Source organism: Cygnus olor, chromosome 1 (assembly GCF_009769625.2).
Source record: "Cygnus olor isolate bCygOlo1 chromosome 1, bCygOlo1.pri.v2, whole genome shotgun sequence".
Lineage (NCBI taxonomy): Eukaryota > Metazoa > Chordata > Aves > Anseriformes > Anatidae > Cygnus > Cygnus olor.
In genome coordinates, this window is record NC_049169.1 from 136116521 (window position 1) to 136142176 (window position 25656).

The 25656-nt window shown below is 41.4% G+C and overlaps 1 protein-coding gene across 8 annotated transcripts; it reads right to left on the reverse strand.

The window, feature by feature from the left end:
• On the reverse strand, positions 1–25656 carry CD99 (CD99 molecule (Xg blood group)). 8 transcript variants are annotated; one of them, XM_040534500.1, is made up of 11 exons: positions 25499–25654; positions 8979–9014; positions 8563–8610; positions 8061–8093; positions 7702–7743; positions 6174–6215; positions 4560–4631; positions 3584–3625; positions 2942–3052; positions 2056–2109; positions 1–72 (listed from the first exon to the last, which is right to left on the reverse strand). In XM_040534500.1, the coding sequence occupies exons 1-11, from the start codon at positions 25554–25556 to the stop codon at positions 47–49; spliced, it is 564 nt and encodes a 187-aa protein (XP_040390434.1). In that variant the 5' UTR covers positions 25557–25654; the 3' UTR covers positions 1–46. The 8 variants fall into 8 exon arrangements, with proteins under 8 accessions (XP_040390434.1, XP_040390440.1, XP_040390430.1 ...); XM_040534506.1 differs by having other exon boundaries at positions 2020–2109; XM_040534496.1 differs by having other exon boundaries at positions 2056–2112.

Sequence of the window (25656 nt, forward strand, 5' to 3'; positions counted from 1 at the left end):
GGCTCCCTATCCAGTTTCAATGGTCTGGTCTTCATCATGATTTCTCTTAGTTCTCCAGAAGTGTGCGCTGAACTGCAAAGACAGAAACAACTCAAGATTAGTACATTAAATTAGTATACAATGTAAGATGCATAATATTATGTAACAGTATATTTGGTCAACAGACATTTTCAGTAGGCATTTGAAACTGTGAGATAAATTCAGGGAAGCAGAGGCTTGACTCTGTAAAGCCAGTACCCTGCATAACAAGGGATACTGCATCCCATATTTCTCACTCAAGTAACCACATCCTACTAGATCTGTGTAGCTACTACCTACACTTACAGTTTGTATAATCCAACATGAAGTTTCACATTTGCAGTTTTACAGATGTAAAAATGAGATGTAGTACTGTCTGCGTATCTAATGGAAACAGACTTAGCGAAGGCTATCTACATTTTCAGGAAGTCCAAGATAAGTCCACATAAAATTTTAAAAACACAAACTTGTTCTCCTTTGCCATTTGGCCTGGCTTAATGCAAGACTACTTCAAATCAGAATCCAGGTAGCTACATCAACACTACATTACCAAAAGCAAAGATAATGGCTGCTGACTCCCTAAACTTAGATCAGCAGCCACACCATGCTGACCCACGATTGGTTAGTTCCTTGGCTCAAAACATGCTCATGTTTGCCTACAAAATATAATACAAATATGAAATCTAGGATGTAACAGGTTGACATAAAAATGTAGGCAGCAGTAATCATTTATGGTAACATCCCAGGCTTGACTTCATCTGTTAAAGTATGCATCATCTGATTTGGTGTTCTGATGAAACTCGCTCAAAGTTTCAGCATTATCTTGATTCTAAGCCCTATGTTAACTGCCTTTGGTCTTTGAACAGTATTACTTGTCTTACTAGCACATGGCTGAACTGAGGATATCTGCTTATCTCCTGTCCTGACTTCAATGGCCAGCCACCAGCTAATGCTTTTTCCTTGACAGTTTAATATATTTAACAGCTTTAAGAAAAAAATGTTCATAAAGGGGATCATGAGTCAGTAAACCCATATAAATGACTACCTGAAAAAAAAAAAAAAAGGTATAAGAAGATAACTGGTTCTGCTGGGCCTAAATTAAGCCCACAGGATAATATATTGCAAATTTATACTACTTTGAGTTTTCAGCGCCCAGTATTTGAAAGATACTCATCAAACTTCAGCATGAGGTTGTATTGCCTGTTCCTTTGCTGACCAGTCACAAGGGCTAGAAAGCTGAGTTTTCATCTACACTGCTTCCTTCAAATCTATGGTTTTCATAGATTTAATCATCTGTTCCATCAGCTCAGGACAATAGCCAACCATATCAGGATGGGTGAGGTTGTTAGGCTTTTTGTTGGCTTCAGAGAGATCTTTCCTCAGCTGTCACAGCTTGTTACACACAGATTTGTTATTTGATAATTCTTTTATACAATAATTTTCTGTTCGAAGCAGAATGTTTTAGTTAAAACAACATGCGTCTAAGTTCAGTCCTCCTTGCCTTCAGTGTAGTTTTCTCTCTGCCCAAACACTATTAAGCTTTCCTAATGTGCATTCTTGCGGAGTTCTCTATGAGTTTAATATAAAACAAGGTAACAGATCCCAATCAGATGCAACATATGCTAATGAAATACTTGTCAGCTAATTGCAGTTACGTAAAACACTAAAGGAGCAGTCATGTGTTCTCATAATTGTCTTTAATAATACTTTTAGAGGGAAAAGTCAATTCTTCTTAACTTTCTCTAAGCTCCTGTATTTCAGAGACTCCTCAAGGGGGAAAAAAAAAAAAAGCAATCATCTTTTCAAAAAATAAAAGAACTAGAGAAGAATGGCCATATAATCAGAATTGAAATCTTGACCTAGTGCTAAGTTAGTTGTACTGGTAGTTGCAAACATTTGTTTTGAAAACAACAACAGGGAAAAAAATAACATAAAAAACAGCACAAGTAATTTTCTTCATAATGTTAAATGTCAACAAAGTGTATTTAATAGGATCCCCACCAAAAATTTGGTCTTCCATCTAGATTCTTCTCTTACCAGGTGGCTCAGATTGCGCTCCCCTATGGCTATCCATATTCACATTCTCTTCATCTGCTGGGAAACAAACAGATGCTTAGCACTGAAATTCTCTTCTCTTCAAAGTTACTGTTGAATAGAGACAATTTGAGGGAGGAAATAGCACTGAAGAAAACGGGCTACTGATACTAGTTAAGATCCTATTAATTTTAACATGTATCATAGATGTTTCTATGATTCTATGTTGCTCAGTTTCCAAACCTCCCAAATTTGAAAACATCAGTGCTTGTTTGGGTTGCCGTTCTGTCCTCTCCTTTCACCAACCATTCCAAAAGACTAGAAAAGACAAAAACAAAGCTTCTGCCCCACCTATTACCTACAGTACTGTCTAAGTTCTATCTTTTTAGGTGAAAAGGAAGTAGACTGCGATGAACAGACCACTGCAGAAAAAAAGGTGATGAATATCCAGGAGGTTGTCAAAAACCTAATGTATAGGTAAGCATCTTGTGAAGACACAAAGGCAAGATTTACAAGTTAGAAATGACAAGGTACTTTCCAGCATGAAAATAATCTGTAATCCCCAATCTCCACACAATTTTCCTTAAAGAAATGTTTTCTTGCAATCTCTCCTGCTCATTCTTTAGCAAGAGGTGGTTTTATTTTAAGGAACACACAGTCTTAAGGCGGTCTGCTTCTGAAATTCTACGTTTTGGGCAAGGCATTCTTCAGACTCCCTGTCTTAGATGACTAGAAAGAGAGGTTACTCCCTGTGAACACAAATTCACCACGCTATTAAAACTACGTGATGCAAAAAATCAATTTCTAGCTCCCATATAAAATACAAAACAGAAAAAAAAAACCTCTATAAAAGGGTCTATAAAAAAACAAAGTAATTTAGAAAACTTACCGCTTTGTTTGAAACAGAGTTTCTTCTTTTGATAAGCAATGAAACTAGACACTGCTCCAATTACAGTAGCAACGACAGCGCTTACAATTCCAGCTATTGCTCCCTGAGAAGCTGAAAAAAAGTTTTGCAGACATTCTTTTAGAATTGAAAGTGATGTCAAACTTGTATTGGCTCAAAGTAAATTCCATGAACACTTTAAAAACCAATAAACACGAAATTGCAGGAAAGTGTAGTAATCAACTTTTTCTCTTTGTGAATAATGAAAAGTAATTCCTTTAATTTTATAGCTGTTAATTTTTTAGTAGTGCCTATTATTAAGCACCTTCAGCATGGTTGTTGCAAGTTCCACTATTTAAAAAATAAAAATTAAAAAAATTACCCTTTTCATCGCCAAATGTAAGTTATATGCATGCAGTCACTGCACCAGCATCTCTGAGACTTTAAAACTTCGAATCATTTCCAACAGAGATTTCATAGATTTATAAAAGCAGAGCTTGAATGTGAATTCTAGATTCCATGTAGTTTTGAAGCTGAAACCCACAGCCAGCAGTGAGTACTCTAGCAGAATATTAGCAACAAAGAAAAGGCCAGAAAACACGCTTAAGATATGCAGACACCATACACAGAAATTCATGCACTTACCCTCACTGTCTTCAACCTTATTTGGACCTGAGTCCTTTTGTCCTACAAGAATGAATAAAAGGTTTAGTTTTTATATGTCTAAAGAACAGTTACATCACGTTTTTTGTCAATTCATCATACAAAATGACAAGCCATTTGATGATGAAAAAATTATTTTATCCATACAATATTAAGCTCTCTGGCATTCAAACTTTCTGTTTTCAAAGCACAGGGTCATGGTAATAGCAACTTCAACCTTGGGCACTCAGCACTACTACAAAATGAGGGCAGCCCATCTGTGAAGTTTAATCAACTTGCCCACCACCAGTGGTGTTAACTCTGTCTTAGAAGTAGTGAAATTGCAGTCATGCACACAGGGCATGATGACCAATAGTGCAGGTTGGTCCCAATGACCGTCCCTGTACTGAGATGCGCCATAACATTTAGACATGGCAGCTTATTTAGATCAAGGTTGACAAGGTATTAAACGGTTATGTGTCACTCTGTGTAAATATACCCTGCATCACTTGAAAGTCTAAGGATTCACCATCCTGTTGGGCAGGTGAAATCTTTGAGAAAAACAAGGTGGACCATCTTCTAGCCCACCCCTGGGCTTCTTAACCATAGCAACTAAAAAAATCCTTAAGAGTATTTTACATAAGATCTGAAAAAATCACCCAGATGCCTTTAAGAACTATATTCGTGGTGAATTTTGAAACAAATGACACCTCTTCATCTCAGTTTTAAAACTTAGCTTTCTTAACGTTACAGTAAAAACCACTGAAGGTTCCTAGATCAGTTTTGCCTCTTAATTATCTCGGTATTTTTTGGCAGGGACAGAACACACTGCCTTTGAACTGGAAGGTAAGCTGCTATAGTTCTGATACCAGAACCAAAGGTGTTAGAAATTAGAGCATGTTCACCAGCTTGTAAATAAGCTTTCATCAAAAGCTCATGTAACCATGGGGTCAATAAAAAACACAAACTACTATCTTACCACTGCCACCACCGCCACCACCTCCTGCTCTTGGTAAATCACCATTGTATAGATCTGAATCATCAAAGCTGCCTATAAAAAGTAAAAACAATATTATCTTATGTGTTCTAGGTTCGGTGGAAAGACACCTCAAGGCACACGATGACATGTAAGTTTTCTCTAGTTCATTCCACTGAGTCCATAGAAGTTCTGGGCTCAACGTCACGGTTACATGTTCACCTTGCAAAAGCCCTCCCAATCTAGAGACGTTTCAGCTCAGCACTACACAGTTTAGTTTTGAAACACCACTGCTGCCTCCAGACTTCCTGAACGAAAGAGAGAGGCCAGTGTCCAAGAGCAGGTATTACCACACAAATATTACTTGCTAAACAAGGAAGAATCTCTGTAGGCTACTTAAGTAGAATGGCCCAAGCCTCACCATCCTGATAAAGCAGGGAAAGGGTGTGAACAGGAAAGGAACATTTCTGTTTAAGGCTGTAGGTGTGAATGCATTTCTAGGGTTAGGTTTCTAAGTCACAACCCATCCTTTGAACCTGTACAATACAGTAGCTAGAGGAAAGAGTTCACCATGTTACAGTCTGGTGGCTGCAGTATTTGCCTGAGAATGGGAAGATTCAAATTTAATTCCCTTCTCTGATTTATTGCAGGACACTGAACTAGTCCATTTCCACTTTCACTGGACCTCAACTCATGGAGCCTGGAGATCTCCTCCTTCCCTCTGCGGTCAAATGAATCTTTAGCTTATGGAAAGCAAAGATGTTTCAAACCACAAAGCTAAAACCATCAGACCAGAGGATGTTTTATTAGCTGGCAAAAGCACTGTACTGAGGTGTGTAAAACCTGCATTCAAGTATCTGCTGTAAATCAGGCAGGGGAAGGAGCAAGAACCAGGGTTTGCGTTCCAGGTGAGGAATATCGCCACATTCCTGGGTAACAGTATCAGCGTAGTTGAGGCCCATGAAGGTGTTTTGTTTGGAGCTAGGCAAAGACAGAGAAAACCTCTAAAGCACAATAGGCAGGAAAGGGCATGTGTTTTAAACATACCTTTCAAACATGAAAGAATTGTATTTCTGTATTCTTAGTCAAGAAATTTATTTCTTAACTGAATGTAGGAATTAAGAAATATGTATTAAGAAATGAATTAAGAAACCTATTTCTTAACTTAGGGCCTTTAAAAATAACTAAAAAAGCAACACTTTGCTTTACCTTTATTTTAGATACTTTAAGAATACAGATCACATGTAGTTATTCCTACTTGTTTTAGCAAGACTAGCACGGATTCAGTTTGTAAAGATGAAAGGAGTCAATCTAATAACATAGATGCTCCACTACAGGCACCTAACAACAACAATGCCCCAAACACGTACACTCTGTCCCCACCTTCCTTCCTCCTTCCCACTTTTAAGTAAAAGAAAAGTGACTCAACACATTTGTTACGGAATGTCGAGACAGCTGCAAAGCTTATTTGCAAGCCAATTTTTCCTCACTTCTAAGTTTTCATCCAAACCAACACCTGACATAAATTGAAAACAATTAAAAAAGAGTAATTAGTAGAAGTTTAACTGGGAGAGTAAAAACATTTCATGATTCAGGCATTTGTGCCAGAAGTCTTACCAGAGTCTCTAGGCTTTGCAGGTGAACCTGGCTTCGGGTTATCTACACACAAACGAGATATTTAGAAAAAAAAAAAAAAAAAACATTGAAAGATCAAAACCAGACTATAATATAGTAACTTTGAAAGGGACGAGGAAAGATTAACAAATGATTTTCTACTGTTCAGAAATTCCTCTTAGGACAGTTTTGACAGTGTTTCTAGGATTTGCAGGCAGAGCTGGCTGGGGTCACATACATAAAGTTGGAATAAAGTGACCGAACTTACTAGCGTGAAGAAACCAAAAGCAGTGGGACTATCTGACTCATAAATGATGTCAGTCATCCCCATGTAACTTTTTTTTTTCCTTTCATAAGCTAATGCTGTTATTTGTTTGGTTATTTTACGTTAAAGACTGTACTTTAAGTTAATGCAATTAACAGTGTTTCTGCTACATTAGCCTGTATGTCAGACACTTATTACACCTGAACATATACAGTACAATTCAATAAGTCTTATGTAGCATTTTGGTTTGCAAGTCTGATTTCAAATGCTGAGCTTTTAAAATTTTTTCTACTAAGTACACATTACTTGGCTATTGTCACTTTTAGAACTACTAGATTGGTATCTCACTTAAAACAACAACAAAATAGCAAACAAACAAAAACATGAAAAGATGCACATTATATAACTATAAATATGGTCCCCACAATGACACTTCACTTTGCTTGCAACAGAACAGGAGAATAAAAGATCTTAATAAATACTTCCGTGCTGTTTGGTCACAGTCTTTGTTACGTACATTAAATTAACACACCAGCAGTAGTTTTCTAAAACTGTGTTTTAACCAACAGCTGAATCCACCTAGAGGCCGGTTTCTTCTGTATAGTACTTCTACTCGATGTTGCATGGCCTTGCCTCCTCCTAGCTCTAGCACAAGTCAGACAAGGTATCCTTAGGCTCTCTGCATATTCAATGCAAAAAGGCTGGCACCTCTTGAGCACAATTCTAAGACGCCAACTTCAGCTTCCAATTCAATAAAAGATCCTCTCTCTTCACTTACCTTACCGTCTGATTCGCTCATCTAGTTGTTTCTCAACTAGCCATCTGTTTTCAAATGTCAGGGTTTGGAAACAGGCTGCTTTAGCAGAGAGAAAACTTTGAAGGGCTAAATCAAACAGAGCAGCAGAAAGTGCTACTGTCCTAGGACTGTAATCTTGTGTTAGGTACCACACTGCAACAGATCTAGTGATGGTACCCAAAGAGCTACCGGGCATTATCTGTTTAACTAGACCTTTTTTTTTTTTCTTTCTTTCCTTTTTTTTTTTTTAACCAGCTGCATGAAAGAAAAGTGACTCAACAGGTTTTCTTATAAAATGTCAAGACAGCTGCAAAGCTTATTTGCAAGCCAATTTTTCCTCACTTCTCAGTGTTCATCCAAACCAACACCTGACATACACTGAAAGCAATTAAAAGAAGGGTAATTATTAGAAGTTTAACTGGGATAGTAAAAATATGTCACAATTCAGGCATTTGTGCTAGAAGTCTTACCAGAGTCTCTGGGCTTTGCAGGCGGGCCTGGCTTGGGTTCACCTATAGACAAACAGAGTTAAAATGAATTAATTCAGATTTAAATGCTACTTCCATAAGTAATTATTTATGGACTTAGTGCCATCTAGTGAAGACACAGCAATGAAACAAGTAGGACTTGTTAAAGAAATGTGTGAAATATATACAGCTTTGTGATCCAGACCGGTAAAATGAAATAAACACAACTGGACTGCAATTATTTTCATCTGCAGTCTATTACTTTAGCCAACTCAATGCCATTATTACATTTAGGTAATACAAGATGGATAGACATTACATTAAATAACACTGAGCAGTACCCAGGAGAACATGATACTTACCAGGCTGAAGAGCATCTTCCAAGCTAAACCCATCTACAAACAAATAAGGGACATTTTAAGCTGAATGTGAAAACTGAACTAGTTTTAGACTATTTTTAAACAAAATGCACATCACAATGTTTTCAACAAGAATATAATGGCAAGCTCATTCAACAGTGGCCCACAGAAGAGCATCACAGAGTTGAGTCTATTATCTGCCAAACTACATGGGATATCCCAAGGGCTAGCTCAAGGTGAGCAAGCTTGAAACATGCAGATGAAAGCCAGTGAAAGGAATTTTCAAAAGGCCTTTAAGCTTATAATATCGAACTACTTATCTTTGTAAAAGCACTAGCAGAAGACTCTAAAATGTAGAAATCTTTTTGCTATATGGGAATTACTTTCCTTTACAGAAATATCACAACTTTGTTGGCCACTAAACTGAAAAATTCAGTCTCAAATTAGTACATACAGTTACACTTGACTTCACAGTAAAAGGTATTAGAGGGCAATTACATCTCACCATTGTCTGATGGTGCCTTCTGAGTCGGAAGAGGTTTCTCTGAAGGTCCTGTCAAGGACAGTTAGAGGGGTGGGAAAAAAATGTTGAAAAACAATTTCCTACACTGTTAGGAAGATACATATAGGACAAATTTAAGCCCATGTCTATACAGTGGAAAGCACAAGATCAAACCTATACAGTAAGAGGTTTTCCTCTCAAGATGAATCTGAGTGTTCACAAAAATAAATTTCAATTCTACGTGGTCACCATTTTGACCCAACTGTAGCTGAATTGTTCTACTGAGGTTTAAACAAACTGTACGTTGGGAAGTTGTCATGCTCAGTCATGCAATGATATTCAGAAACCATCAAAAGGACAGCCACTGTTTTCCTGCCCTCCCCTCCACCTCAAAAAATTTGCAAGAGTGTAATACTTGCCAAATGCATCTTCTAACCTGAAGTCACCATCGTTGCCTATAAACATACGAAAACAAAATCACAGTATTAACAATTTTTTCTTACTCAAAATCAACACTTACTATGGTTGTAAACATGCCTTTGATCTATCTTGAGGTATGTTTTCTGTTTCCTGCGTCAGACGAGGAGGATGTTTTTGAATCAGAGCTGAAGACAGATATCCTTCTCTATTTCTCCAGGCCACCACCCACACACAAAAAAAGGAACAGTGCTAGAAATTGTTGCTATAGAAAGGGTCCAGAGCACCAAAACCTACTCCTACAGTTAATATAATGCACTTATCCATTTTTTTTCTTGCCACTGCTATTGCATGCTTTTTTAGTGCCATTCACTGCATATTTATTCCCAGCCTTCTTTCCCCAAACCACAACATGAGCAGGGCTACAGCTCCAATTCACAGGAATTTACAATATCCAACTGTGAAGAAGAGCATTGGAGAACAAAGGCTGGTATGAAAGTGAAATGATTAGGTAAGGATTTAATACTTTGGCATTAAAAATAGATTTTCATGGTTTTAGAAGACTTACCTTTTCCCCTAACAAAGGTCAACAGTAGTGAAGATGATTAAGTTATTAGCATAGGTAACCTTGAGCAGTCTTTTCAGCTTCCTAAAAGACAGCTGTCACCACTGTGGGCTTTCTGCTCCAGCTAGATTAAGTTTCATTTTCAGCCGTTAGGAAAATAACATTTTCTTTTGCTATATTAGGTCAATTGCTAGAGCTACTGCTGCTTACCCAGCCAACTGCAACACACTTACTCAGGACGTTCGTGATACAAAGTGGTTTCCCAGCATGTATATAGTAATGTGATCTTGGCAGCAGAGGCTCGTATGATAAACGGACACTAAAACAAATGCTTGAGGTATTTCAGACAGTTCATCATTCATACTCTCACTGAGGCACAGCAAAAGGAAAAGGCATGAAGGTCTATGGCAGATGGTGAAGCAAGACATCCAAATTTTCTGCTCGAGATGCAAAGAAGCTGGAAGAGTATTTTTACCTATTGAGTATCAAGCCAGCCAGAGCAAAACTTAATTCCAGCCACAGCTAACTTAATTCAGAATATATACACATAAAGCACTCACTGATGTGCATGGCTTTTCCTGTAACTAAGAAGACAGCTACAGAAAGGGAATCATAACTGGCTACTGCAAAGTCTGAAGAGGGGAATAAAAATAAAAATAAAAATAAATCACAAGCAAAATGCTCCTTCTAAGACAATGACAAATCACGAGTCTAGTACCAGGACTGAGGGATGCCCATATATCTGGTGGCATCATTCATCTCAACTGAGGTCAAAATTGAAATTTCTTTTCCTTCTCAAATAACTGCACTTTTAATGCTGTTTTCACAGAAGAAATGAATCTAAGATACTTTTTTTTAATTTATTTTTTTAAATATGGAAACATGGAACGACAACTTCCAGGAACACCCTTCAAGGTGGTCTTCAATTCAGGCAACTGAACTGCTACAGCAAAAACTGAAAACTGAAGTCTAAGCAGCGATTCCCATACTACGACATCCAAATGGATTATCACCCTGCTCACAATCAGGTGGGGAGGTAGGACTGCCTGGGCTGTGCCCCATCCTTTCAGGGAAACAGACAGAGGCAATTCATGGCTTTATGGCAGTGGATCAACTACATGAATTTAGAACCCCCTAGATAAAGTCATTAGGTAAAGATCATGAGTTTAAAAAAAAAAAAAAAAGTTATTTTACTTGGTTTTCTTCACTCCAGATCGAGACTATAAGATCTTTTTGATACTTAGTTCATGGAAAATCATTTCATAGAATGCAAAATATTTGCAAGTCATTTATCTGAAACCTACATTATCTTGCAACACAACCTTAAAGCCTCAGTAAAATGACCAGACCCAAACTACTTGACCCAAATCTCAGTTAGCTCAGGAGTCACCCCTTAACTTAGACTACAGGAAGAAACCTTCATATTAACACAAAAAACAAAAACACAGTCAAAACACTCTGAAGAAAGAAAATTTTAAGAAGTATTTATATAGTTGTTCCTAAAACCTGAATTCTGGATGTTTTTTTCTCAAATACCTGCAGTTTTCCAGCTACAGTCCTTCCTTCAAGGAGGAAGGCCCAAGACAGAACCTGTTCAGGTATCAGCTAGTCTAACTCTAAGAAGGCATGCAAACACATCTCTTCAAGATCTGCTCTCCTAAAAACACTCTACCACAGCAGCAATCAGAGAACGGACCACCACCACCATCTGGTAACACTGTCTGTCTCAAGGTTAAAGATATATCTCCAAATTAATGAATGTTACATTGGTGAGTGCATTTCAAGAGCAGAATTTCTTTTTCAAAGGAGTAGCAGAGGGACAAACAAACACACACACTCCGTGTTACATTTTGGTGCAGCAGAAGTTTCACCTGGAGCAGAGAAGAAGTTCGTTTCTCCATTGTTCATAACAATCCTTCATATGTCTTTAAATCACTTGCTTTTATGACTGTACTCACTCAGCGTTTAGTATTGGTGGGGCTAACCAGAGGAACAGTTCAAGTAACCTGAACTGAAGGAGGCCCAGAACCGGGGATTCGGCTGGCTGCAGGGAAGAAACAATGAGACAATGCAGATAAAGATACAGAACTAGATTAAAGGTTGCAGCCTGAACCAAGAGGAAGAAATCAGCAAGAATATGCTGCACTCTTTAGAGGTTTAAGACGCACCCACAGTAACTGAGCTTATGTGCATTTTGTTTAGTCTAAACAAGGGTAATTGCAAATAAAGCTGATTAGCACAATACAGCAGGTATTTCTAGCTCCTAGGGGCACGATACGATTCAAGAACATCTCAGGAGTGTCCACGCCATTTTCCTTCCATGTCCACAGTTCAAATACCAGAATATCATGAGAAAAGTCAGCTCCTTAGACAGGTTGTCAACTGGCGGGTTTTGTGTCAGATGAAGGGAAAAAGCAGATAAAAGAGAAGGTGAAATACTTTGCCTTTACATGAGATAAGGTACTTCAGAGCAACCACAAGCTTTTGAAAAGCTGATGAGCTAGAAGGTATTCAAGAGAGCCAAACAGCTACGCAAATAGGAGTCCTGCAAAGACCCACTAGTGCTCTCAGATATTTACTGCTGCAGTTTTAGTCAAATTTATGTAGCACTGCAGAAGCTGACAGGAGCCTTGAGCTAGGGAAGTTCCTCCCTGAGTAAAATGTGTGGCAACACACCCAGACAAGGGACTTGGGATGAATCACCACAAACTTTCTTACATAAGCAGCAGACTGCTTGAATTTTGTTCTCATAAAAGCGCTGGTGTTCTCCTCCTCGCCCTGGAAGGCGGAGGTTTCCCTCGTCTCCCTAGCGCCCCTGCACGCTGTGGCTGGCACCGACCAGGCGGCAGCAGCTAGCTCGTCCCTGCCCCACCGCTGGATGCTACCTGCTGCTCCTTCCGTGGCCTCAAGTCAGCTCTGTCCTGCTGCCTAGCTGCTGCTCTTCATGACACCTGCAAAAACGTTCGTATTCACGAGGCCTTGAACCTCTGCACATGGATCTTGGAGGACGGGGGTGCTGGTAGCCACAAGCGCATAAATTCAGGAAACCAGGCTAAACGCAGCTTTTCCAGCTTCCAATGTGGAAACTGGATTTTACACTCTCATGTCCTGTACTTGTTCTCCTCGGGGAACTTAAAACAGAAGTAGAAATATTCAACACCTAACCATATCAGAAGTCAGAGAAAACACAGGAAGGCCACCAGACTGAACCTTGCTCATGAAACACTTCACACATGAGAGGAAAGCCAGAGGTTTAAACCCCTGATAATTGCTTTTTAAGCTTGAGTCCAACTCAGTTTTTGCCCCACCAGCATTAGTCACCTAACAATAAAAGACTTACTGCTCAACCCCCATTCTGGCAGCTGTTTTCCAACACGTCCTAAGTGGGCAAAAGAAGAGATGCAATTGAATCACAAAAAAAGCTGTCAGAAAAGTGACACTGTTCTCCGAATGTAACTGCAAGAAATGCCTCTGCGGCTTGAAATGGAGAACCTGGAAAATGAAGACCACTCGCTGCGCGTGGAGGAACGTGTTCACAACCACACCACTCCTCTCAGCCAGGGCAGAGGTTTGCAGGCAACGTCCCTCTGCAACAGCAACACAGAGGGGATGTTTACTCCCACTGCCAGGCAGCGGTCTCCTGAAATTAAATCCCACATGGTCAGCATCAAATCCAGCTCCTCCTGTAAGTATCCACCCATCAACACTGCTTTTCACGTTTTTTTTTTTTTTTTTTTTTTTTACCAGACAGACATTTAGAGCCACAGAAAACAAACAAAAAAAAGCTTTGCATAAAGTTCTGTTCAGAAGAACAAAGCCCTCTCCTACCTAACATAAATACAGTCCACACAAATAACAACTGTAAACCAGCCAAAAAGCAACAATTTTCTCCATTTAGGGAGTGTCGTCTTTCTGCACATCTGGAGCACTCACTAATGTTTCTGCCTGGAATAGAGTCAGCTAAGGCTCCAGAGCAACCAATAAAAATCCTTATTTCCTCTTCAAAAATATGCATAAGACTAATAACTATCATGTTTAATTTTGGACAGCCATCCAAAAGTATGAAAGTACAACGGGGCTCTAAACATCAGCTTTAAAGCACAGTTTTCCACGGAGGATTTGATGTGGGAATAAGAGGACGGAACAAATAGCTCTAAATCAGCAGAAAACGTGCAGAAGAACTGGGTAAACCACAAAGCTGGAGAATTAACACAATGGCCACAGTTCTGCCAAATGATGAGCTGCTTATCCAGAAAAGAGATGAGGTAAAAAAAAAACTACAGAATAGTTACAAAAGGTCTAAGAACTCCCGTGAATCCATCCAGTGCAGATAAAAGCAAATATTCAGCATCTTAATCACCATCTCCAGAGGTGCCCTCCAGGCTCAGCCGTCCCGCGGTTCTGTGACTTGGGTCACTTCTAGTTGCTGGACTAAATTCCTGCTCTGCAGAACTCAGACAGCTGCCAGCCAAATAAATCACTCGGTCCCCCTGCAATTCTTTGTACTGATCAGAATTGAAAAGCACTGCTCCGCTGAACAAAGTCAGTAAGCAGAAACCTAAGCTAAACTCAGAAGCAGCCTCAGGAAAGCCTGCCCTCAAATCTCACCAAGACCAAGCATCGTGGGTACTGGGCAACCACTTCCCCTTTGGCCACTTTTGAAATTCTGTCCTGGCTAAGCAATGTCACCAGTGTTTTGTTTTGTTTTCTTTCCTAAGGCAAAGAAACCAAAATCCTTGAAGTACACGTTGCTCACAGCCTACAGCTTCAAGGCTTAAGTTGCTCAACAGAGAGGTCTTTCACAAAGCCGACAAGCCTTGCAGCTACTAATCACATAGCCTACCTTTCCATAACCAGTTGCGTTCCTACCACAAGGCTCAGGTTTACTTTGCAAAGGTCGTATTCAGTATGTGAGCGCCTCTTCCTCTTCCAAAGTCATCTTAATTCTTGAGGATTTCCGCACTGAAATCTAGCAATAGCTTCAACAGCTTTTGGCAGGAACCTTTCCATAGTTGACCGAAGTCTCTGAAGCCTCTTGCTCTGAAGCACATCCTTCAAAACAGGGTGCCCCCTGTTATCACAGGCCGCCAAAACTGTATTTTGAAAACCATGGAGCAATACACACACACTGATAGAAATAAAACAGACACTGTGGGAGATGGTAAGGCTGGGAAGGGCACCCACACCAGGCTGATGCTCCATGTTGATGAACATTACGCCTCGGTGAGATAACTCTGCCCACAGTTATCGCCAAAAAATAAGTTAAACAGACCTGAAAAACTACGATGAAGGTAAACAGAAAGATTAGTCTCCAATTTAAGAAAACTATTTTAGCCAAGCAAGCTGCGAACTCTTTAGTATTCTGTAATTTAATAAAATCATTGGTTCTTGTGAAAGCAGCTAAAATTGACATCAAGTAACTTAATGTTATTTTCTCATCAGAGGTTTATCTATGCAACTATTCAGATAACAACACTCCAATATCTCCTTGCAAAACTTTACGTGCATCTGTGTACTCCAGTACCCTTCGCAGTCTCGTACGGAGGAAGGGAAAAGTACCTTCAGGACAACCACGCAATCTCTTGAGCCATGACTTCAGTAGTCGTGTGCTTCCTCTGTTCATCTCAGTACTCAGCAGCACACTTTTTACAGCTATAAAGCATGTCAGGTGATAGACTGGAGGCTTCCCTCCACCAAGCAGTCAGGAATCACCTAGGAACAAAGCCAGCCAGTGTTTTGTTTATCTACACCCTTATTTGCTTACACTTTGCACCTCCAGTGGCTTCCTGGACTGGGGTCAGGGAAGGAAGGGAGAAAGCACAGTCCCAGAGAGGAAAAAGAACTACAGAAGCGAGGCTCAGCTGCAGACAGGTTAGGGAAATCTTCACTGAATGGAAGATGATGTTCAATTTTAGCACAGGAAGGAAGAATTAAGGAGCCAAGATTTGTGATCTGGCAGACAGTTAACTAAAAATTCCAAAAACTCAACGGTTAAAGAGTGGTAAATAATGTTCACTCCGATCAAGGAAAAAAGAATCTATACTATAACTTAACAGTGAACAAATCTCCAAACCAGAACTTGGCCTTCCATTTAGAAAATTCTTTAAAATGAAATTTGAAATGTACACTGGCAGTGTACTCAGAAGTCAGACAAGAACACTTGTATTTTTACAGTAGTTCACTGAAATGATGGCTCCATAGTAAGCAGGAGTGTTTTAGGTCTGCTGACACTTGCAAGCTGACAACTTCTTTCATAGCTTATTTCTCTTTTTCTCACCAGAACTCCCACCAGTTCAGTACAGTTTGTATACCAGTAGCTAAATCCAAACAAAATGTGTAATCTAGTCAGAAACATTAACAGAACAGAAAAATAGACTCTGCTTTTATAGACTATTTTTCATTGTGGCTTGCTCAATTATGACTAAAAAGATTTTTCAAGAACTATGCATACTTTAAAAATAGCTACTACGGTTTTTGCTGAAAGGCAGAAGAGAAAGACATTGCATTTTACAATTTGGGTTTCCTGTGGGTAAGATGGAGAGAGAGGGAAACAGCCCCAGTGCTGTGGTTTGCAATGACTCAACTCGTATTTTAATCCACTACTCTGAGACTGAATCATTTCTGGCACCAGGCAACTCATTTTAAAACAAAACCTACAGGTCTGGTCAAATGTCAAAGCTTAAAGCATTTCAAAAGCACCGGGGACACTTTTCTTCCTGTAAATATTTACTATTAAGGTGTTGAAATAGAACTGTGATAAATGACAATTAAGTAAGACAGGGTTTTGTGATTTGCATTGCTTTGTGCCATACCAGCTTTGGTTTGGAAACACGCAGGACTACCTTCAGCCACAAGATGCGTGATATGACACCAGCCTGCTTCCCTGGGTGAAGAGGAACACTGGAGGGGAAAGCTTATTTTGATTCTTTGAGTAACAGTCTTATGCCACAAAGCTGCTACCTAAAAACACTGCAGAAGGATAACCATGCACACAGAGGTCAGTGTGACTAGGTTTTGTTACCTAAAACAGGTAGATAAGGAAACAAATATGGAATTCAGCTCAGTGGCAACCAGCAAGCCTGTAATGTGGCGTATGATCTTTTTCAATGAGGTTTTCTTCTGGTTTCCTGTCAAAAAAGATTTTTTTACTTCCTATCCCTCATTGTTGTTATTTCAGCAATGAGATAACCTTCCTTTTTGTACCAAGGCTACTTTCTTGAGACACAGTAGGTCTGATGTGCTCATGTCCTCAGTAAAACATGTGAAATGTGTTCAGAATAAAACCTTTAGCATCTCTAGCTCAAGCACATCTGGTGAAAGCACTTCTGCTTTGCTATATTTAGACAAAAACATTCATCACAAATCCTCCATGTCCACCCTAGGAAATCATTTCACCATCTCCACTCTTGTTTCTACGCCACCTTCCAGCACTAAGTGGATTTTATATTCTAATGTTAGCCCTCGCAGGGAGCTGTTACATATGCTAGACTTTAATCTGCACTGTACATTTGGTCTTTTGTAGACACCACAGGAGAGCGATAGGAGTGTATGGAAGAGCTGTCCTCAGGACAGGTAAGAACTGTTTGCTGATGGGAGCAGTGCCAGCATGGGGCTGCCAGGGGAGGCAGTGACAAAGATGCAGCGGCAACACCTGAGGGAAAGGAGAAGAAGGAGCAGTGGGCAGGGAAGGGGAAGAAGAGACAGAGTCAGAGAGGCCTGGTGCAATGAAGTTGTCAGCTCACTACAGCCACAAGTTTCACAACACAGCTCTTGCCTAAAGTTTTTTGAGGAAAAAGGTCCACATCTCTGCTTAATTTGCCCAGCAAAGACCTGGCCTTTACAAAAGGCCAAAACAGGAAAAAGGAAAGCTGGAAGTTTTTGTGAAAAGGAGGCGGAGGGGAAGGGGTGTTGTAAATCAGAGATTAAAGCCGTCGGGTAAGACGAGTAGGGAGAGCTCTGACTGAAATACGTTAGTTATGGCTATACAACAGGCATCTCTGCAGCATTTTGGGGAGGCAAAGGGCAGGGAATAGTTGCTGAAATAACTACTGAATTCAGGATTCAATCCCAAGATGCTTAGCCTCTGAGATGTATTGAGAAACACAGCAGCAGGAAGAGATTTCTGTCAAGAAAGAGGGAGAATACAAACCGACACGTACACCTGGAAGCAAGGGACGAAACAGAAGACTGAAAGAACAATATCGAAAAGGATAACCTTATCCAAAATCCTCCTACATAGGCTTCCCCAAACCCTTCCTCCAAACTCTACCCTGACACTTCTTGTTTCTACACTTAAGACAGACTTGTGTGCCTCCAGAGCTGTTCTGTCCAGAAACCCCACAAGGTCTAGTAAAAATTACATTACCCTGCACATTTGCCTCACTGATTTTCAGTTCACCACCTCACACTGCTACTACTATCACCACTAGCCCCTTCCCTCGTCATACAGGATACAGATTTTATGCCACATTAGAGGGAGAAAACAAATGGTGGAAAAACTCAAGTTTCAGTACTCTTACTTATTTTTTTCCAGATACAAAAGATTTAGAGTATAAGATTTTTGTGGCATGTATCTGTAAGCCAGCGATACTACCAGCATATTACCAGACTTGCAGAATTTGCTCTCATGAAAATATCAGTTTAACCAATTTTTCACTTGTTTCTTTCCTTCAAAATATTGAATTTCTTCACAAGCAAAAGATGCAAGCAATATTTTCTGTGGTTAGGCAATATATACATATATATATATACACAAACAAAGACAGTTTTGTAATTAAAATCTGAGTAAATTTTTACCAATAAAACTTTCACCAGTGACATCTATAGATGTTTAATTAAAAAAAAAAAAAAAGTTACTTCATAGAAAGGTTAACTTGGACCTCAATACATAACACTAACTGATGAAAGAACAACTGCTACCCCAAAGTTTGATTTTACCTGGATGAAAACTCTTCAGCTCAGAGTGAAATCAGTCTTGCAGAAACTTTACGCACACTAAGATATTAATACTATTTCTTGTAAAAATTTGGTAAGAAATACAAAGGAGTCTTACAGGACTTAAGCTATGGGGAAAGCAGAGCTGAATTAACATCTGCAGCTAATTAACAGCAGCATCAGTCAATAGCTTTCCTTTTATCAGTACAGTTAAAGACGTTATTTCTTAGATGTTTATAGCATGTGTACCCTTCCCAGATGACTGAAATCTGTATGAAAAAAAAAAAAAACAACACAAACAGGATTTGTTACATAGTCAATGATGTTTTGTGCTGAAACCTGACTTAAATTTAAATTAGTTCTCATTTTAAACACACTTAAAATGATCTTTTCCCCAAAATATGTTACAATAATTCCTGAATTGGATGCATTAATTATAGATTTTAAATGAATCGTTCCATATCTGGAAAAGGTATTACAAGCATGCCTTATGCCACCAAGGACTAAGTTCGTGGACTATCACAAAAATTTGTTTTATGACCTTTTTGGTACTTTTCAAAGAAAATCTTCTAGATCCTACTCTTCTGGGCTTCCCAGTCACATCAAATGCCAGAGAATAAATCAGTTTAAAAGAAGTCTGTGTATAGCATACCTGCAACAATTTTATTTTCAACAGGTGAAAAATGTGCTTTCCTGTAGCAAGCAGGGAAATCCTTCCCAGACTAGTCTGCGAGCCAGAGAAGCTAGTGTGCAATATTGAGAAAGCAAGAGGGTTTGTTTGTTGGTTTTTAAATGGAAAAGCAAACAGAACTAGCTCTTACCATGCCAAGGAAACTTCCACCTACTAGCTTTTGCAGTATTGGCCCCAAGTCTGCAGAAAAAGTGACTCAGTGCCGTAGCTTCACAGTCCATGAGCAGGGACAACACTGAGGGATTTTTCTCAGTACCCAAATCCGTGATAAGATGCCTGTGGTAATTAGCAGGAAGTTAAATTAAGTAAAGGTTCCCAGAGTTGAGACTGTTTGGCCCTTCACAGGAACCGACGGAGAACACGGGCAGCACCAGGACCTGGCACAGCCCAGGGTGAGAGACACTGTAGTAACCCTGTGGCTCCAGAGGGAGCCTTGATTTTGGCATTGGGAATGCGTGGTGGCGTTTGTGGTGAAGTGGTGTGCCCACTGCATATGGGCAGGGGTGTGCAAATGATGTGTTAACAAGTGGGAAGTGCAGAACCCATGAAACTCCTGCCAGACTGGAAGGTGAAAGTTACGAAATGAGCCAGTGCCAGCCCCTAGGCCTGTCCAGGAGCCTGGAGCACCAGGCAGGGGTGGCAGTGGCTGTGGCACCCATTTTGTGGTGGGGTGCTCGGGGGCTGGACGTGTGCTCTGGGCGGGGCTCACCAGGACAACCACCAAGCTCAGCAGCAGCAGGATGGAAAGTAACACAACTACGAAGAGCAACATCTACTTCAACACAAGGTGCTAATACACACATATCTGCAACTCAAAAGTAATCTGAGAAACACAGTAACCAGGCTGAACAGTCAGACCATAGACCAACTTGCCTGCATCGATTCAGGGTGGGAGCATAAAGATGGGTCCACAAAACTGCTGCACATCCCAAGAGGGACTGGACTTACTGCTGGGGCAGAGACCAAAGCTTGGGCTTGTCTCAGGAAGTCATAATGCAGGCAGCGAGGCAGCGTGAGATCTGTGGAACACAACACGCTTGGAAAGTATGAATGGCGAACCAGTATGTGTGCTGGGAGGAAGGAAAGTCTGGAGAAGCCTGGCAAGCAGATCGGCCCCCTTTCTTCCAGGAACATCGTCTAGTACTGTGTTCTCACTGTGGCAGAGCTAGCAATGGGTTGCTAGAGGTTTTTCTGCTTGGAAAGAAAATGTAGGCGGCATGCTAGAAGAAATAAACACACTTGCTGGCATCATGGAACACGACCTAGGCTAGCATCAGGTATCAGCAGGCATTTCACAAACACAGCAGTCCAAGAATGAGAGGAAGGTCATGGAGCAGAGCGAGTGCATCATATTCCCTATAATCCCCAGGCATCTGGCAAGGTACACCAGCACAATGGCTTGCTTAAAACTGTGCTCCAGAGAAAGGGAACCTCTAGGAAGCTGCAGGGCTAATTAAGATAAAGGCAGGAACCTGCCATAGCAGCCCTGCAGAAAATTACATACCTCAAATTCCTCTGGGTGATACAGTACCAGCCAGCCCTGGGGACATTAGGACTGAGAGAGACATTCATGTTTCTTCCCCTGCAGCAGATAAGATCCAGAAGAAAGGGGTTCTTATTGCTTGAGGACCTACTAGGTGGCCTTTGAAAATGGGATAATGAAATATACTGTTGGATATGATAAACAGGATTATTTTACTTCATAAACTATTCTGTGCATTTCGCAGGCACAAGACCTGAAGTCTGTAGTTAGCATTCAGACATCTGTGATGTTAGCCCAACCCAGACTGTATGGACAAGGCTTGGAGTTTGTGACGGGTCCATGCTCAGACTGTGATGTTAAGGCCTACCATTTGGTTCTCAGAGACCAAGGGCTGGGAAGGGGAAGGTTTTAGGGAGTGTACGTGCACATTGTTACAGGACCAATTCTTGTTGCCTTCTCTGAAGGTGTGGAATAGTTGGTGGAGGTGACTTATTATGACTATTGTCACATCTTAAGAGAAGGTTCAGCATTGGAAAATTCTAGGAAACTTCCAGGGTGAGATGCAGCAGATATGCAAGGAATCTGCCGCATGATAATCCCCTTGGCTACATAACCTGCAGCCTTAGGTACTGGCAATACCAGGGGAGCTTGGTGTGCTGACTTTAAGAGAAATAGCATGGAGGGTGGAGCGAAGACACCGCGGCCAGGCTCTGTGCTATCACTGCAGGGATGGGGAACCTGATGCTACTATGGAACTGAGAGATTACATGGCCAGCCCTGAGCCAAACTGATAGCAAAATTATGTCCTCTGGGTGAACTCTGCTCACTATAATGTCAAAACACACCTCCATCACAATGGCTACCCTACTCCAAGGTGGAGCCACCCCTCCGTGAGCATGCACTCAGAATTTCTGAGCCTATACCTTTAGAGAAAAAACTTGAAAACGTTCTACCAATCATAAGGAAGGTACGTATGACTAGTCATTCAAGCTCCACCTAAAAGTAAGAAAACAGTATAAAAATGCCTCAAGAAAAAAAAAATGTTAGGGAGCTACCATCGCAGACAAGTAAGTACTGGGCGTGGCCTGGGCAGGGTTTGGGCAGCACAAGGCTGCAGGGTGCCCTGTGTGGGAGGTGGCCACGACCTGCCCCATGCTGCTCACGGCCGTGTCCAGTCAGCACTGAAACAACCTGTCACACCTTCCACTGGCCTGTGGAACACGGTGTGCTCAAATACTCTTAAACAGCAGCACCCACTAGGGCAGGAGATACAAGGAGATGCTGGTGAATGGGCACAGACTGAGTGCAACCAGCAAAAACCAGGGAATTTGAGACTAGGAGGGTGAGGAAGAGGGGTGCTGGGCTTATGTTGAGCCTAAGGAAGGGGGGACAGCCTAAGTGCTTGTTTCATTCTTTGTCTCAAAACCTGAATCCATGATCCAGTTTGTGTTAACTGACAGTAAGTTAAGTAAAAATTCCCTGCGTTGAGATTGATGACATTTTGCTGATAACATTCTCTCAAAACACTTTTACTAGACTGCAAAGAGTAGGTTCCTGTGCCAGAGCAGGGAAAAAGTTTGACTGAAAGAGGCTTGCCCCTGTCAAGATGATCTTAACTGATAAAGATTACTATTATTACAATATTTCACTAACACAGCTGTCACTTGATGAAATACAAGTTTAGTGCAGAGTGAGGTTCACAATAGCAAGAGCTAACTGAATCCTTTCTCAAGTGCAAGCAACCCCATCATGCATACCAGAGTAACATCAGGAAAATATTGAAATTGGTCTTGGCTGGACAGCAGTAGGCTGAGTCATACTTAACTCTCGCCAAGCTGAAGCACTGTAACTATAGAAAGCTTAAGGACTGTTGCAGTGATATCATTTTGATGTAGCAATGCAGAGGCCATTTTATATAAAAAACAATACATAAAAAGCTCTTACCCATCTCAAATTAGAGGAAACAAACATGGAAGAGTACGTGCTGCACTTTTCAAATTAATGCTGCCATTTATGCACACTAGCACTGCTACTAAAAATGTTTAATTGGAAGAAAAATTATTTATTCCTTTAATGAGATTTAAAAGGCAAACTGTAGAGACCACAAAGCAGAGATCGGTCTCCAGCATTCCCCGCACCACCTCCCTGCTCCAGATGAGCGCTCTATCCACAAGATTACTCGTTTAGCCTCCATTCACCCAACCAACCAGTCATTCTTCTCAACACTGACTTACTTGCCTCAGCAAGAGATCAGGAGCACACCCATTTCTTTCCCTCTACTCATAGCCCTATAGCTACTGCAGTCTTAGGAAGAAGGGATCTCCATCTGTAATTCACCTTAGGCTACTGATCTTACAACACAGATACCTCAGCTCTGAGCACGTATTTTCCTCACCTCCTCGTGTTCACTACCACAACTTCTTCTGGTGGCTACTGCGTTTCAATCAGCAAGCTCTACTCAATTCTTGTGAAGAATACTTCCGGCATATATTCCCAAGTCCAAGACCTAGTATGTCTTGATCTTTCAGCAGTACAGAAGGGAAACTGATCCTTCTGTCTGTGTGCAAGCTCTAGCAGTTTTCTGCTGCTCATCATGCAAGTTTTTTTTTTTGTTTGTTTGTTTTTTAATTCGCCTTCTGAGGTTCTGTGCTCTTCACATAAATTGTGCAGATATCCTGTTACCTAATGCTTCTTGTCACTGGTTTCTGAAAACCAGATGCCTGAAGTTAGATGCTGGGCTAACCTGGTGGTTTTGCAGATTTAAGATGGCTGAGCCAATCTCACAACCAACCCAAGCAGGAAGTCTCCGTCCCCCTCTGCCCCCCCCCCGGTTTAATTTCCACCCTGATGTTCAGTCCTGCCCCTCCCTTGCGCTGGCTGTGCCACCCCTCAAACCCTCTGCAGCAGACTCAAGGCAGCGCATTAGTCATCTGTCGACTCATCGAGCTGAATCATCACGGTACAGGCTCTGATGGGCACCAGACCAACCACAGAAGGAGAGAAATGGACAGATCCCGCTTCTTAGCGGTAGCAAGCCATTAGACTGGACATATAATGTGATGATATAAAAACCTCATGTTCATCCTTCCTCTGGATTTGGCCCCAACGATATCTAAATTCCAGCTCTGCCTGACTTGCAGAGCTCGTATTTGGCAAATGAAAAAAAAAAAAAAAACTTCAATACCAATTGCACGGTTAAAATCTCAAGCCCTTAAGCAAGTTCAAAGTTCGCCATTGTTTAATAGCACTCAAATACTCATACGTTGAATATTGTTTGAACTCTAACAGCTTTCATGTGCCTAAAACATATGACTCAATACAAGTGCTCACTCTCAAGGCCATAGACTTGCAGGCTTGAATTATGAAAGCCAGCAGTCCAGGGGAACTAGTCATGTCCAAACAGTTGCACGGCAGCTGAGCTACTTACTCACAGCGTAAGATCCTTAGCTTTCTATAGTAGTTCTGTCAGTTCAGACTACAGACGGCCTACCAACAGAGATATTCAAATTTTCAAAAGGATATGTTTCAGGCTCTCCCTTTACTTTAATCTAAGATTGCACCACCACAGATCTGAAATTCCTAAGCGGCTCCACCCTCCCCAGACTGACATTCTCAATGGTTCTTGAATTCTTGTGTGTTTTCTTTAAGAAGTGTCCAAACTAATTATAATCTATTTATTTGGTTCATATTACCAGCATTGGCCAGTGGTCTGATAAATTAACCTCAGTTTTGGAAGCAATCTGTTAAAAAATGTGGCATCGGTTTCTTCTGAATTCTAAGCAACCCCCCTGAAGCCGCTTTTGCACACCTGCCCTCCATTGAAGCAGGAACCGGACAGCCTGTATTTACTTCCAAACTGCTAGGCAGTAAGTTTAGAAGTGCTGTTTTTGAGCAACTCCAAGTACTTTCACATGGCAATCCTGCCATCCAAGACTGTGGGGACTGCTTGCAGAGGAGTGCATTTTCCAAATAAGTAGTAAGACTACTCAGTGTCAGCAGCACGAATCATCTCGAAGTTTTAGAGTCAGTGATTATAAAATGGTACTATTTTTCCACGAGTCTGGATTTGCTAGCCTCACAGCTAAGACCACAGCAGTACAACTCCATTCATATAGGCTTGAAGCCGAATTGTTTATCCGGCATCCTGCCATATCTACAACTTCCAGCTAAAGTTAGGAACAGGTATTTTTCCTTCTCTCCCACAGTGAAGAGATACTGAGAGTTAAGCTTTGAAACAGTACTTTTACAGAGAACTTGAAAGAAAACACCTAGGCACAGTGTTAAGCCTTATTAAGAAAGTAAAGAAAGAAGTTCCTTAGAAAGAAGTCCTAAGTGGGAAATGACAGTTTGCACGGCATTTTCCAGTTTTAGGAGCCTGGCCATCAGCTCCCAAGTGGTGTGGGGGGGAAGTACTGGGAACTTGCTGACTGTTTTTTGATCAAATACAACCACCCTATTGCACAGACACACTCCCCAGATACACGCTGCAGCCGCGAGAAGCTCTCACAAAACACGCTACCGCGTTTTACGCCGCAGTTCTGCCATAACAATAATAATGAACGGGTTGGCAGGCTTTCTGGCCAGCACGGAGCCGTTGCCCCGAAGTTACTGTAAGCCTGCCTGCTTTCCTAAAATGGAAGCCGAGCCGCAGCCACTGCCACAGCCCCGCTCCCGGCCGCTACGGGCTACGGGGAAAGCGCCGCGCCCCGAGGGCGAGGCACGAAAAGAAGGGTGCTGCGGGGCGAGGCGGGCACGGAGGGAAGGGAAGGGAAGGGAAGGGAAGGGAAGGGAAGGGAAGCCACGATCCGCCGGCGGGGCGGAGAGGGGGACCCCGCCGCCCGCTCCTCACCTCTGCCGGGTGCCAGGAGAGCGAGGAGCGCCGCTAGGAGAAGCCCGCCGCCCCGCATGGCTGCCGCTGCCAAGCGCCGCGTCCCTCCCGCCCGCTGAGAGGCTCCGCGCCCCGGCCCCGGCCCCAGCCCCGGTCCCGGTCCCGGCCTCCGCCCAGGC

What these genes read in the sequence shown, in the direction of transcription:
- CD99 (XM_040534461.1), bottom strand. Translation starts at nt 19,387, where the DNA reads ATGGACTGTGAAGCTACGGCACTGAGTCACTTTTTCTGCAGACTTGGG. An exon ending in GGAAGATGCTCTTCAGCCTG is followed by an intron (nt 7,744 to 8,060) that starts GTAAGTATCATG and finishes GTTTGTCTATAG; the next exon opens with GTGAACCCAAGCCAGGCCCG. An exon ending in TGCAAAGCCTAGAGACTCTG is followed by an intron (nt 4,632 to 6,173) that starts GTAAGACTTCTG and finishes TACTTTTTATAG; the next exon opens with GCAGCTTTGATGATTCAGAT.